The sequence below is a fragment of the Bombus fervidus genome, chromosome 6, assembly GCF_041682495.2.
Source record: "Bombus fervidus isolate BK054 chromosome 6, iyBomFerv1, whole genome shotgun sequence".
Classification (NCBI taxonomy): domain Eukaryota; kingdom Metazoa; phylum Arthropoda; class Insecta; order Hymenoptera; family Apidae; genus Bombus; species Bombus fervidus.
The window spans coordinates 2,346,362-2,360,486 of NC_091522.1; the positions used below are offsets into that span (position 1 = coordinate 2,346,362).

At 34.2% G+C, this 14,125-nt stretch overlaps 1 protein-coding gene across 4 annotated transcripts in view; it reads left to right on the forward strand.

Moving 5' to 3' along the window:
• Positions 1-14,125, forward strand: part of Teh1 (tipE homolog 1 phospholipid transfer protein) — a 64,805-nt gene that overhangs the window by 38,294 nt on the left and 12,386 nt on the right. The window contains exons 3-5 of one of the 4 annotated variants that reach the window (XR_011799986.1): positions 6,485-6,573; positions 9,155-9,208; positions 11,227-11,659. The exons of 1 other annotated variant lie outside the window; for it this stretch is intronic. Coding sequence is in view for 2 of the 3 variants with exons in the window: in XM_072004770.1 (XP_071860871.1) it covers positions 6,485-6,527 (43 nt within the window). In the remaining variant the exon portion in view is untranslated. Of the gene's footprint in view, positions 1-6,484; positions 7,034-9,154; positions 10,990-11,226; positions 11,660-14,125 lie in introns of those variants that run through there. 2 more of the 4 variants (XM_072004770.1, XM_072004771.1) reach the window with 2 other exon arrangements.

Sequence of the window (14,125 nt, forward strand, 5' to 3'; positions counted from 1 at the left end):
GAATGTTCAACAGAATGATATTGCGTGGAAGAATTTAACAAGGCCGATATGTTTCCCAGAACATCTTCTACCTCGCTGACTCCGTCTGAGAGGAAAGGTTAGCTCATTACCGTGGAAAATGGAGATCCCCCGGTAGAATTATTTAATATTTTCCTTTTACTTTTTGCATCGTTAGCGGAATCTATTCTAATTTGCCATTAGTTTTATTTGTGATTTGATTTTAATTTTTTATTAGTTTTATATTATGAGGAAATATTATGTGTTTTATTCATTAGTGTTTTATTAATGTTTCGGTTCGTTGATACTTAGTCTTTAGATAAATATCATTATATTATTCCTTTGAATAAGTACTATTATACAATATATATTAATTATATGTACTAATGATATTTATTTTATCTGCACATATTTTTATCACCTCGTGTTCTTAAGTACCTACAATAGAATTTCAAAGATTTTCCATAATTATGAAATGAATCTATGATACGATCTTGACGCTTTTAGCTCTCGAAGAACCTTGAATTTCGATGACGCAACACCCATGATTCTTTCCTCAACTTACCCATTTCAATAGCAGGACCTTCGTGGCGCTCATTGAAAGAATTAAACGCTCGTTAGTAACGAAATTGCTGTATTATTACAGAAATATACTTGCATTAATTTTGAACATACCCAAGACATCTCCGTGTTATAAAAATACCAAAAGAGCTCTGTCTTTCTTACAAAGAGCGTTTCTTACATTTATGCCCGTATATCACGGATCACGCTATTAACTAACGTTAAAGCCTATTTGCCACTCTGAATTACCATACTAAGCTACCATACTAAACAATCCTCTTTCGAATAAGAATCTTTATTTACTAGTCGTTCACGCTTGTCTCTAAATTACCGTAGTAAATATAAGCTACTGTAAGCATCTCTGAATCATTGAAAGTATTCCGACATTGTCAAGGAAGTCAGACCTTCATTTTAAAATTCATTCAAAGTTACACCGTAGAAGATAAATGAGCCGTGATGTCCGAAGCTTATGTTGGAAGTCGGAACAATTTTATAGCGAAACACAGTCAAAATTGGCGCACTTCACGAGGTAGCATCCTGCTGGTGGAACACAAATAAGGGACGTACAATTCTGAAATAGAATACCGGCTGAGAAAGTATACGCGTTTGTTTAGCAGAGCATAAAATAATTTGTATCCGAGTAGGGGCTGAGGGTAAGTCATGTCTGACAAAATAATAAAATAAGATATATTAATATCTTCTTAATTTTCTTTAAAAGTATGGCTTTTAATTTGAAATTTAGATCGTATTTTTATATTTCTTTTTCCATGGATGTTTAATTTTTCTCTTAGATATTCATTATCAGTGTCCGTTTTTCATATCCTGATTTAATATCTTAATAATGTTACTGATATTCTGTAATATCTATTCTCTCTGGTTTCTCCAAACTCAAAGTTAAACTTAAACTTAAACTTAAATTAAGAAGTGTTAAGTGTATAAAATTCTATTACAACTCACGATCTAACATGCCAGCCATCTCCTCTCTTCGCTTCAATTTCATTCACCTACTTGCGAAAAATTAAATCGAGTTTAAAGAAACACATGTATCGTTCCGTCTCCATTTTCTCAAATTGGGTCAAATCCACGAATTCTGAACAAATAGTTCATGAAAAAGGAAAGAAAAGATTCTAATTTATCGTGTTCCACGTAGCGTACTAACACGAGGGTGAATTTAAACGTGAATTCCAGTCAGCATGTTGGCGAAAACATCAGAAACGTTCATAAGTGAGGTAAATTGCCGGTGTTGAGCGAGGTTTAAGCTTGCACGAGGAATACAACTTAATTGCAGCTTCTTAAAAGCACCGTTTACCAAGATATTCGTGTTCACCCACGACAGAAGAAAAAGAAAGGAACACGTACGTTCTTCCAGATGGTTCTAATTCCCCTCATCAAACTGGGAACGTAAGCATTTCAACACAATCCTTAAACGTCCTAAAACCTACTTTCAGTAGTCTAAGCTTTATGCTGTTCGTAAAACAGGTAAAAGTATCCAACGTGAGAAACGAGTTTTAATATCTGCGTAATTATCATTCGTACGAACTGTTTCTGATTTTAACGAAGATTCGAACTGAATATATTTTTTATGGTTATGATATGGCGGTTAACTTTAGTGTTTTGCAATTGTTTGAGATTAATCTGTGTAGTGCATTATTTTGGAAATGATTTAAAAACTGCTGATTTTATTTGTAATACCAAAAATAAGTTTAATATATATATAAGTACATTTGAAATTATAAATTAATGTTATTTTTAAGTGATGCTGTAAATAATATGTTAATCTACAATATTTAAAAATTTTTTAATGCTTTATTACTCATACTCTTCTAGTTACTGATACTGATATTAACCGCACTGCCTGAAATCTATATGTTAGCCCATAGCCATAAAATTATATTAATAATGTTGATTTCTTATTTCGTTCACTTTATTGTTTTTTACCAATATCCACGGAATTACCAATGTATTAATATTATTTTTTGAATTGATCCGAGATATGTTACAGTCGTTATTCGTTATAATTATTTGAAATGATGAAAATGGTAGTATTTCATCTCAACATTACCGAAATAAGTCTTCTTCCTTTGACTTTGAAAACATCAGATGAATTACGTGAATAAATGGACGCAAAACATGAGTTTCAAAAGCAGAAGCTAAAAATCAAATACGAGCTACGTACACAAATTACCATACTTAACTTCAGAAGATATTGCTATCTATGAAAAAACAAAACAGCGCTTTTCGTTTAGACGTCGAACGAAAAATAAGTAGTACGAAGAAATTTCCCTCCCATCAGACTCCATAAGCAAACCTCTGAAACTTTAAAGATCAACAAATTTTTATTCAAACAAACGATAAATTACTCTGTTCCGTAGCGAAAAGAAGGCTGGTTAAACATTGAAAGATCGGGACAACATTTCTCGCTCTAATCAGATACGGAGCGAAAAGTAAGTAGTACGAACAAGAAATTTATTAGATTCCAAATTTCATAGATGAAGAAATGTTTACTCAAAATTTCCAATAATAAATAAAATTCTTCGAATGACCAAACAAGCAGTAAATTAGTTTTTTTCGTAACGCAAAGGAGGCTGGTCAAAGACCGAAAGAAGTCTTTCTTTTCAGGCCTTAAGCGTATTAGAGGATAGCGAACGTCTCGCCAAAGAGGCGTACAAAAAATGTCTTCGAAGCTGGAAATCCGATTTTCTAAAGGTCGCGAGATCAAAGTGGCGGGCTTCGTGTGCTTTCGTCGTATGCCAGCCACGAAATTTTCCAGCTGAACTTTTATCGAATTTCGTCGGTACCGTGACCGGTCTTACAACGGCAAAAGTTATCAGCAAAAAGGAAACGGGAGTCCTTTACGTAGAGGCATCTGCCGTGATTTTGAACATCCTCCAGGACCATCGTACATACGTGCCGGCACACATGCACGTACAGTTTTTTGTGTGCAAGGCACACGTAATGGCGATATGATGTTTTAAGGGATATAGGTCAAGGATTCGTCGGATCCTTCGTGCGAAGGCTCCGAGTCGGTTGTTCTATATCGAAAGTTAACCTAAATTTTCACCAGGTCTCGCGTCTTTCGTCCACCATAGACATCCTGCTTATAAACGAAAAGCTTATTTCCAGGTCTTAGTCGCGAATCCACTTTTTCAAACGGGACAGATTATGATTCGCCCAGTTGCGCGTTATGTTCGAACTTATTACGAATTCAACTACTTTACGATGTAACGAGGGTAGAAACAATGATACTGTTTTTTCGTCCATGTCGCGGGGATTCCCGTTACGATTATAACAATCGACACCACGAACAGGTCGATCCCCTTATTTCTTGCGGGATAATAGGGGTGTTTGTTGTGTAATAAAACTGTAATCAACAGTTTTATAAGATTTATATTTTCAACAATTTATTACACTTATACTATAATTGTATACTTGCTAGTTGCTTCGTATAAGCAAAAAGTAGATTAAGTTAATGTCGCGTAGATCGTAGTGAGGCCTAAGCTTGCGGCAACAATAGATGACTACGTCGATATTGAAAGAACAATAGATTTGACTGATCTAAATGTGTAGCAATAGTAGATGACCGCGCTGAGATGGAAAAAACAGTAGATGACTGCTCTAAGGATAAGACCGTTGACTCGACTACACGATGATTGGACGAACAGAAAAAGATCCGTCTCGTACTATTAAGGAGGAAAGTTCGGTGTGGGTGTGCCCTTTTGAACTAAGAACGCGGATTCGTTGTGCACACTTTTCGGTAGAAAAGCGAGGGCATGGCTTTCCGAGGTGTCCTTGTTCATGTTGTTCATGTTGACTGTTTTAAGGACCATTCATAAACCGAAAATACTTATATGAATAGAGATTAAGCTAAAAAGATTCGGTTTATGGTGGTTCCTTAGGTTTATCGCGGGTCAGTGTAACGATGTGTAGGCCTTGGTTGCCAGACAATGAGGGACGTCGCACGGACCATCTCACGCGACGTAACAGATACCGAATGACGAAATAGATTTTGTACATGATTTCTTTTTTTTAATTTTAGGTTCTGTAAAATTTTTATTTCCGAAATTTCTCGTTTATTTTATTATTTGTTTAAATTTCTTTCTATTCCGTTAGATATACTTTGAATTTAAATAAAATGAGAAAGAAATTCTACAATATAATATATCTATACATAATCGTCCTAATATAATGTTATAGGGAACTACATACCCTGATCACGAAAATGAGTAAAAGTAGAATATTTAAATAGGCGAAGAGTAGAATTTTATTAACGTAACGACTACTTCAAATAAAGGTCAGATCTGTTATCGAGTAATCTTCATATTTCCTTGCCAGAAAGTGATCGGATAACATAAATAACAAAGAACTACCACTTTTCATGAGTAACTGAAACAATCGTGTTTTAAAAATAAATTGTTATTCGTGTTCAAAGAACGATAAAAGTATACTAAAATTAATTCTTAGTTTGATCAATTGAATGGGCGAATTTCTATTTTCCGTGTTCTGAAATTTTAATACGCAGAAAGCATTTTGCTTCTCTTCGTTTCGGTGTATCGATTGAACGTCTTTTCTATTTCCATCGTCGAAGAACAGAGAAGGTTGTATTTATCGATAAGCGAATTAATTTACATAATGTCGACCTTCAGGTTCTCAAGATACACAGCTTCGTTTCTGCATGAAAGAATTCGACGTAATCGTCGCGTGTCCTGCAATTTGCGGGCCCATTCTGTGAATTCCTGCCTGTTTATTACTAGAATTTGTTTGGGATGATAACAATCTATCGGTTTTAAGCTCGTAACTTGGAACTTTCAATGTTTGTTTATTCAACAATCGTGACTCTGATGATGTATCTCAACGTTTTCTTGTCTTCGTCCTTCATTGACCGTTGAATATACATATGTGTGAACTTATATTAAATAAATTTTTGAATAATTACATTTCTATATTTAAATTTCCCCGGTATATAAATTATTCGAAATTGTGATAACAGGCAATTATTAATTTCAGTTGGGGATAAAAATATTCGAACATGCTATATATAGCTATAAATAAAATCTAAACGTAATAAAATACAATTCAATACAGCTATGATTTTTCTGCTCTGTATTTTAAATAAATATGGTATTAAAAAAATGTGATATATTATATTATCACATAGCTTTTACAAGACAAAAATGCATTAACTTTTTATTCGTTGAATATCCTTCTTCATACAATAAGTAAAAAAATAGAAAAACTTCATTTCTTACACAACTCCTTGGTAACAAGAATCTGTCTTTCTATTCGTTTGCTCTCTTCTCATTAAATCGATAATTCAAATTAATTAAATTATACAGTGATTAAAACGCTGCGATAAACTGAGATAAAACAAAATTAGTTCACGATTCGCATTCCAATAACGTTCGTCCTCGTTTATCATTGAGACGGAAGTGAAATCGCGGCCAGTCTATCGAAAGAAAAAAAGCGTCAACCATTATTTCACCGGCTTTCCAATCGATCAGATTCCGACGGCGCATGCATCGATGGCTCGCTATCGTCGGTTTAACACGCGATTAAAAATCGTTATCCAGCATATGAATTAATTTACATAACGCAGCGCCCCGATTTGGCGACGTTTCGGAATAAATTTACAAAGCTGTATGAAATTATGTAAATATCCGAGGAATTCCATTCCTTCTACTGACGGGAATAGTGTTTGTTTCGAGCTCTCCTTCTCTTTCCTCTTTTTTCCACAACTATCTTTCTCTCACTCCTACCGACTTTTCCCCTGTCTTTTTCTCTGTCTATCACACTGTGCCGCTCTTTTTCTTCCTTTTCTCTTTTCTTTTCACTGTTTCTCTGTAATTCTTCGCCCCTTCTTCTATCAATCTCGAACCGCGAATAACAATATCGGAGCCACAACTACATTGTTGCTAATGTTTCTTTTCAGAATCGAGTTATGTAAATTCTGCAACATACATATCGGCCGTTAGAACCGTCACTGTTAATATACTCGGTGTGAGTATACACCAGCTTGGTGTGAGTATCGCCGTTTTGTGATTTCGTTTTGTCTCGTCTATCAAGTGAACATGATGTTGCGTATGTTACGTTTTAAACGAGCGTCGTCGTGCGCGCGCGCGCGCGCGCAAGGTGTGCGCGTTTCGAGACCGCTTTTCACGATCGATGTTCAAGCTGACGATCTTTCGAGGCTTCTACAGAGAGTGCTTTTCAAACTGTCGTTCGTTATCTCCATTGCATTTCTATTCGTTGCGAGAGTGAATTGGTTATATATGGTTACATATTAACACGCAGGATGGAATTATTTTTTTATTATGCATCTGCGAGTTTGTGTTGGTCGATTCACGAGCTTTGGATCATTTTTTGCGATACAAAACGATTTTATGTTATCTCCGTATTATAGGTTGCTAATATACTCTACAAGTATTTTCCTTTCATATATAGTATCGAAGGTGACGTTATTTTCAAGTTTCAGGATGTATTCTCGTAACTTTGTTGTATTTAATCCTTAAATGATGTTATCGAGTCATAGATGACAAAGAATAGTTAAAATTAAATTTAAGCAGGTTACCTAATTTTGGATAAAAGTAATATTGATAATTTTTAATTATTATATATAACTTAATTAATATCTGTATAAAATGAAACTAAGTAGTTCAGATCTAATTTGAACTACTTATTATTATCATTTATGACTCAACGTACAAGATAAGAGAATATGACGATTTTGTAGACTTTGGAAAACTTTTTCTCATATTTTAGACGAAATTGTTTCGAAATTTGGGCTACAATTATTTTAAATTCTGTAATAATTTATATTTAGGATTTGGAACGTTTGGAATAGCTATTCACTGATACATTTATTAAGTATCGCGAAGCGCTCGACCATTCATTGCGTGTATGGTACATTCTTCACTCTCGAAACGAGTAGAATAAATCTTGCTACAAATTTTGAAACCCCCTGTATGTGTCCTTAACATGCTCAGTGTTTTGCAAACATGAATTTTCAAGCTTTGTTTAAGCTTTTATATTTGAAATAATAAATATTGATTTGAAATATTGATTTGTTCGTTGTAATATTGTTTATTTTGTGAATGGATTGCGAATACATTTCGAAATTTAAAAATTTGTTGACTATTATACGAAAACTATTAATTCAGTGACACTGAACGTGCTAAAGATAGAAAGTTTAACATTGTAAATTGGTTCTAACGTATTATTATTCGAAGATATTAAATTTAAATACTCACAGTTCCGACAAGTTTGTCTTCTTTTCGAATTTATTTCATTATTATTATCATCGATAAGTAAAAAATTTTTCTCTATAAATCTTTCTATAGAGTAAAAAATAACGATTTCTATACTTGATTTGTTGAAGTTCAAGTTATTCATTTTTTATTACGAATTTTTGAAGTAATTTAAAAGATATCTTATTAACCTTCTCATTTGTCTAATTTCAATATTCTCTTTTTACAGTGAACTTAATGGAAGAACTAATAATAAGATATATAAAATGTTCAATTCCTATCATTTTAACGGTATCACTTTAAATTGATTATTTAGTAAATTTTTTCATTCCATTTTATTAAAAAAAATTTCATTCAAATGTATTATGGATCCACGTAGCATATTCGCGAGAAATGCTTCAAAGAAATTTTTGCTTGATGAAAGCTTGTGTGTTGCACTGCTGATTGTCGAGATACAGGCTATGGAAACACACGTCTGCGTGATGCGAAAATATCTCGATATATAACACCGCAGTTTATATTATTCCGATATTTACGTAAATATTAATAATCTCGAAGAGGCTAACTTGCGCCAATGAAACGTTTCCAGCGACGAAGGTGAGAAATGTTCCTTTGGCCCTCTACACATTATCAAGTTCGGGATATTGTGCAGGGAGTTAAAAAACGGGAGTTCAGAAATTTGCAGATTTCGAGTGCTCGATGAGCCAAGCAAAGCTGATTTATCGTCGGTCGAATGTTTTATATAAAAATCATTCACACAATTACCTTGAATTTCAGAATTGTAAGTTGTCCTTTTTCGTTATTTATCTCTCCATGTTATTAGAATCGGAAAAAGAGTACTGAAATTAAAAAAAAAAAAGAACGTTAGATACATAATTTTCATTAGCAAGAACCGACAAGTTGTGTCGAAACAGCTAATCTGAAAATTTTTAATGTCAATAACAATTTCTTCCCCAGGGACATCGAATATTAAAAGCCATCAATTTCCGAAATCACCTTTTTTAAATCTCTGCACTTATTGCTTCTAACTCGTGTGCTATTTTATTATTGTTGACCGACTCGCACGAATGTTTCTCACGTATGCGTCTTTGTGAAAGAACCTTAATTATTAAAGTCATTTACATATAATGTAACAAGTATATTAGCGTACACATCGAAGCATCGTCTATTTTAAATCGATCGAAAAAGATAAAAAAGTTAGACTGCGATCGATTCGTAAACTCGTGTAAGCTTACCTGTACGTTTCCCAAGTTTTTGGAAACACAATTCGACGGACCAGTCGCATTTTGTTTTATGTGTGCGTTCGTGTACCGTGCCAAGATCTCTTCGAGTTATCGATACGATTTGTTTTTCAGCTACTTCCATCGACATTGCCAAAAATCGTCCGACTTGCGACTATGGTGTCGTCGGTAAGCAATTCGGGATTTAGTTTCAAACTGGCTATTTCGTTCCAGTGTACACGCGTGTCGTGTACACTTCGAGATTTTATTCTTTCTTTTCCTTCAATTTTTACAAATGTTTCATCTTCTCGTCTTCTGTTCGTTTCTACGTGTTGCATGAATACACGAGGATGAAACGCTGGGCACAATATTAAGCACGGTTAACTCGTATGGAAATTGCTCGAAACTTGTTAATCGTAGCAGTCACTTTTCTTCTAGAAGAAAAAGTAGCAGAAACATAAAGCTACACATAGATAAAATTTATATATTATAATTAATTTGTTAGTGTGGAGTATAATCGACTAAATGATAAGGCACAGAGACGGATGATGCAGAATGCCAAAAATGCGACTACAATGAAATATCGAAAAAGTATGGATGCACAGAGAGTTATATTACGATCGGAAGATTTCAAGTAAAAGTATACAAACACGTTAGGAAAATTTAAAGAGACGCGAATACGAGAAACAAAGCTTAGAGCTAACGAACAGTTGACAAGCGAAACAAATAGACAGTAGGTGATAGAACTCATACGCGAAGCGTACGAGTGAGTTAGAGTACTGGAATTGCGAAGCACGCGGATAAGGCCAACGATATTCGACTATGCAAATCGTAACGAAAGTTGCAGTCAGTTGGTGAACGCGCGGTTGAAAAATTTTGGTAAATACACTTTGTGGAGCACGCTGGTGACGCAAAAGTGACTGAACAAAGTGGCTGAACGTAGGACAGAGATAATTCAGAGCGCCTTTCCCGCTTTGACGTTTGACAAAACAACTCGCGATCGACGTAAACACACGACGTCACACCTGTGTGCGTATGCTAGAGTTTAGGCACTACAAGACCACTGTCTTAGCAAAAAACGGCCTAAGCTCTCGAGGCCGTCGACGAGCAGTAGGCGACGAAAGTGGCGTTTGTTTGACATACCGTGCTAAAATTAGAAGCACTGGTACCTATACGTCGATGAGTCATCGGTTTACGAAAATAACTCCGTGCATTATTCTGTACTTAAATTACGTGAATTAGATGATGCCCCAAGATTACGATTACGAAAACTTCTGCAACACTTGGGTATTTGTGGATGTTTCTTTTGATTATTTACAATATCTTGGCAATATCTTGTATGTAGCTGTTTATCATTGTTAAATATCTGTGGTTTAAAGTTGAAATATCTTTTTCTTTTTGAAACTTTGACTTACATTTTTGTTATGAAGAATTCTCTATCTTAGAACATTAATCAAGGTATTCAGCAAATAAAAGTAAGAGTAAAATAATATACATTTCAGTAAACAATATATATTATTCCTAAATATTAAATGGTTTAGCGTAAAGAATTCTACACACAACGATTTTCCAACATTTTTACTATCCGACTCCGAAAAAAGGAAGAAGAACGTGAAGTGAAGGTTGTAGTCGAACGTAACAAGTTTCGAACATTTTCCGTAGCACACACATACACAACAGTTTCGCAGGAAACGTCGAGTTCGTTCATTAATGCGGGGCCAAAAAGTAGATGTTAACACTAACAACTCCTATACTCTCTGAGCGCGACCTATTTTGATGCTGAATTTCACTTTTTCGAGCATTTACAGTGTATACATACATACATACATATATATATATATATATATATACACAGACACATACGAAAGCTTTTTGAAAATTGTAATCGTTTAACAACCGAAGCTATATTACGAAAGAATCGCACATTTCCATTTTTGTAGTAAAAAAAAAAAAGAACAAAAAGAAAAAAACGCGTTAAAAAAATATTCGGAAATAAAAATTTAATCAAGAACGATCTGATTGCGATTTGCACTTCTTGTTATAAAGATAAAATCCATTTTAACGATTGCGCTTGTATTTTTCGCTGTGTGCTTTGCATCGTTGCACGTGCAAACACCAAGAAATCAAATGAAATCCGATTCAAACGCGGAGAACGGAAATCGAGGAAGAGAGGGAAAGAGATCTGCAATTTGCGTACTTTTCTTTAGGCAGATCGGTCTTTCGAGCAAAGATTCGACGCTACAGACGCGGCTGCGACGCAATCGAGGATGAAAGATCGTCGTTTGCGATTTTCATGGACGCGCTTGTGCACGGAAATCGAGACACGAGATCGTCGTATGGACGACGTGATGGCGCGCGCGAATTGCCGGAAGTTATAGTCTCGCGATGCAGAGCTGCAGCTGGAACGCATGGAGCACTGAGAAGATCCGGGCTCCACGGTAAAAGTTCTCGCGGAAGTTAGAAATGCAAATTCCTGGTAACCGCGCTGAAGCGGAATCCCGTTTTTAAGGGTGAGAGGAGCAGAAGGAGAAAGAATTTCTTGCAGTCTTTCGGCGAGCTAGACTCGTATCGATGAACGGCGTACATTATGCTTGAATGAATGTATGTAACTGTGGTGTATCATTGGATGTAATAAAGGAATTGTACAGAGATATTCGTGTCACGATCTGTTGAATCCAAAATGATCTGCTTTAACACTAGAATTGCCAAATTTCATTTAATAGCAAGAGAAAGATTATATAGGTTTTGGAAAAGTATTCAAATGCTCTTTGACAAAATTCCGATTGACTTATATCGAAATAGGTACATAGGTTTATTTTTATCGTATCATTCTATAATTATGTATCAATGTTTGAGTATAGATTTACAAGTCAGGAATTCTGGTGTTAATGTTATGATACCTGTATTAAAGTCCAGTAAGTATTTTAGAAATATATATTTATTATTGTATGTTATACTTATAATCATTCATTAGCCTGTTTAATAATATTTTTACGTTTCTTTGAATATTTAGTCGATTCTTTCGAAAAATGGAAGTTTGGCAATGAAATATTCAGCAGGTAGATACGCAGCAGAATATCAAGAATTACATTGTTTACTAAGATTTTCATATATTTATCGTTGTTACCAATTTCAACAGCATCTATTTTAACAATGGTATGTATATAAAGCGTTCAGGATTCCTTTTTATATTTTTTACTTCTTTTCTGAAATATTATTACTGGTTATAAATGACCAGGTATTGCACGTAAAATTTTGAATCGTTATCAACTTTATTGAAATCACGGGAATTTGCATGTAATTTTTACATACTTTTACATATTTTATTGCCATCATATTTTTGCAGTTATATTGTCTCTTTTCACTGTAGAATTATCCGCTGCTATACACCTAAATTTATTCAAATATTTAAATCTTTAAACATAGATCAATTTTCAGTTCCATTCCTGTTCAGACTACGTTGACTTTTACGAGTATTATATTTTTCCCATACTTTGAACTATATTACTGCCCATTGTACTTGTATTTTGCAAAAACATTTAGACATCTTAATTTGGTAACATTACATTTTATTAAGAACAATACATATGTACCTTTTGCATAAACTCGGTCATTTTTATTCTTGCCTGCTATAACCATAACTATATTATCTATAACTATACTACACATATATCTGATACTTAGAGTCTCCTAATACAATTTCCGAAGCAACTTCAACGAACTACTTATGCTAACCTCTGCATAATCCGTACTTCACTAATCAATATCTATTATTTATTCCCTTCTAACTACACTTTTATCATAACTATAGTCCGTTTCCAGACTAAACCTATAACTTTACATCATTTTCATTCTCCTCAAACAATCATCGAACTTCAATTTCATCAAACATCAAATTACTAAGATCTATTTTTATATTTACAGTCCAAACTTCACCGATCATTATCTATCTATTATATCTAAACTTCAGATTTCTAGGCAATTTATGATAAATTTGAAAATGCAAAATACATACAGAATGTGTATACTGAATTAAAAAATTTCAAGCACACAAAATATCGAAAGTAAAGCACTGGTTATAATTTCTACCGAGTAAAACGAATCCTTTAGCTATCAAAAATATTTCTTTATATTGCATTTATATTATTACTTAAGAAATTACTTTGTACTACATAAAGATATAATTCTACTCGGTCTACTTACAATTGTATCCCACCTCCAGATTATCTACAATGCTATTTCTATTCTTCTTAGAAAATTAACTTGTTTAACTAAGTAATTCTACATACACAATCCGAATCGATTTATAATCGGAACATCCGTTAAGCAGAACAAGGTGCATCGATCGAAACCGAGGTTCGGGGCGGCCGTTATCGCCAATTCTTCCAGCGTGGAATAAAAATCGGTCGCTCGCAGGCTCGCGTGGCCGCGCTGATAGGAGCGTGTACGCGCGCTGCCCGAGCTGATATGACGGAAAAGGGAGACACCTATTGTTCCGTCTTTTGTCCGCGAGATTTCGCGAGTCTTTTGTCCCGCGAATTGCGGCTTTATTGTTTTCAAGAAACGGGGGAAACCATTTGCGCCCTTATCGATGACGATTTAATACCCACCAACCCGTTATACCTATAATAATTATGCCAGAATTATTTAGTATATTCTCAATATATTCCCATTATATCGTTCCAAGTTAGGTCGCTGGAGAGAGAACGTTGTTTTCCTTCGAGTCAACGTATTCATTTGCACGTGGATACAACGGTACGGTGGATCTGTGTACTTAAATTAGAATAAAAATGGAATATGCTAGAGTTCGAAGAGTGAATTGGAGTTTATGAATGTAAAAATTATAAGTGATTTTATTTAAAAACAGACAGGACTTAGATAACTGAAATTGAATAAAATTATTTCTTAATGAAAAGGAAATATTGAAATACATAATATAGATACATTAATAAAAACTGAACTACTATTGTTAAAAATCCATTAAAAATAAAATAAATAATCCTATAAGTCTTGATTGTAGAATTAGCGATAAACATTATAAAATATCTCCAATGTAGAACAGCTGAAATTGTGAATCTCCAGCATAATATCATGTATTCCCCAAAA